This window comes from Octodon degus, unplaced genomic scaffold, assembly GCF_000260255.1.
Source record: "Octodon degus isolate 3935 unplaced genomic scaffold, OctDeg1.0 scaffold00088, whole genome shotgun sequence".
NCBI lineage: Eukaryota > Metazoa > Chordata > Mammalia > Rodentia > Octodontidae > Octodon > Octodon degus.
The window spans coordinates 1,309,361-1,311,084 of record NW_004524664.1 but is presented as its reverse complement, the minus strand read 5'-3'; the positions used below and the strand labels follow the sequence as shown (position 1 = coordinate 1,311,084).

At 56.3% G+C, this 1,724-nt stretch overlaps 1 protein-coding gene across 1 annotated transcript in view; it reads right to left on the bottom strand.

The window, feature by feature from the left end:
- Asah1 (N-acylsphingosine amidohydrolase 1) overlaps positions 1-1,386 on the bottom strand; it is a 48,346-nt gene extending 46,960 nt beyond the window's left edge. Inside the window, exon 1 of the mRNA XM_004637228.2 lies at positions 1,128-1,386. Within this exon, the coding sequence (XP_004637285.2) occupies positions 1,128-1,205 (78 nt within the window). The 5' untranslated portion in view covers positions 1,206-1,386. The remainder of the gene's footprint in view (positions 1-1,127) is intronic.
- Between the last annotated feature and the right edge of the window lie 338 nt (positions 1,387-1,724).

Sequence of the window (1,724 nt, the reverse complement as noted above, 5' to 3'; positions counted from 1 at the left end):
CTGGGTTGCCTTGAGTATGTGGGAATGGAACCACCGCTCAAAGAAACTGACTGCCTCCTTTAAGCAGGCACTTAAACAACTGAGCTAATGGGCGGGCCCCCTCAATAGTACTAAATTTTTAAACCACTATCAAACAAATTAATTCCCTACCTATACCAAGGCAAACTAATTGACTTTTCTTTATGATCTTTCAATCCTTGTCCAAATGTGCATATTATTATGCATTTTTCTATTGCCGAAATCACTATTATGTGCTGCTTTTATCTGCTAAATATCCTATCAATTTTCAGTCACTAAACAAGAGCCCATCAGATTTTATCCGCAAAGTATTTCTCCTTATAGGAATAAAAGAAAAAGGAGGAGATTATGCATCACGCTCCCACTTGTACCATCCTCACCCAGCCTCTACTCAGATGTACCCAGATTTCTGGTTATCGAGTTGTACTGCTCTCAAAGAAATAAATTAGGAAAGATCGCCAGGCTGAGCGTCAAGAGGCCTGAGTTTTGTAATGCGATAGGGAATGCGTGTGGCCTCTGGCTACAGACTTGCTTACTCTAGGTCTATTTCCTCTTTTGTTAAATAAGACACTCCGGCCCTTCACTGTCTCTTTCGGTCACCAAGTCTTAGGCAGTGTGACTAGCAAGTGGTTAAGAGCCACAAGACCTGCGTTCCCGTGACTGCCATGGGACGTGGGGCGGAGGCTGAGGCAGGCGCAGGGGCCCGGCTGCCCCAACTGCTCAGATCTAGCAGACTCTGCCAGAAGGCTAAGAATGTCCAAGTCATCAACCAGTCTGGTGCTCGAGGACTGCATAAAAGTCGGTGGAAAAAGTATGCCAAGCGTTCTAGCCAAGAGATCCCGGATTGCTATTTCCAATACCGTCACTCAAACGTGAGGGTGTGCGAGTGCGAATCATGCCCAGTCACTGCGGAGATTAGGAGTCCCCACAAAGGTGCTCCTGTTCTACTTAGTGCCAAGTCAATCAAGGGCGGGCTCACCGCTGGGCTCACGCCCGCGCAAAGGTCACCGCGGATCCCAATAAGGATGCCGCCGGCGCCGCCAGGTGCTCCCCGCCGCCAGCTAGCCCGCCCGCGCCTGCCCCTGCACCTGCGGCTCCAGTTCACTCACCGGTGGCACGTGTTGCGCTGAAGCGCAGGCAACAGCCGCGGCCAGAAGGGCAAGGTTGAGGCGGCTCCAGCTCAGCATCCTTCCAGCAGCCACCCAGCTCCTCCACACTTCCTCAGAGGCTGCCAGCTGCTTCACCTGGGCGGGGAGAAGCGCGGCGGGCGATCGGGCCGCACCATGCCAGGCGGTAGGGGAGGAGGCGAGGGGCAGGCCCAGAAGTGGCGTCAGCGCTCGCCCCTTGGCCGCGCGGCTGCTCGGCGTCCCCCCCCCACGCCTCTCAAGTAATGGTTAGGCCGAGCTTTAGTCCCGCCCTGGCGGGTGGGGTCACGTAAGCGTCCCCGGAGCTGAGGAGGTCGGCTGTGGTGACCCGGCGTGGGCGGGAGGGGTTTCTGGAGTCTCCCGGGCGGGCTCCTGAGCGAGCCCAGGCGACGTCCAAGCCAGTGCCACCCGGTGCCCAGCACTCACGAAACGGACTTGGAACCTCAAAACGTAATGTGACGGTCCTTCTCCTGGCGCTCTCGCAGAGCTGGCCCGAAGTGAGGCCGGTTATTCCTGGGGTCGGGGGAGAAGAAGCGGCTGTCGGGGCCAGGCGGGCGGTCA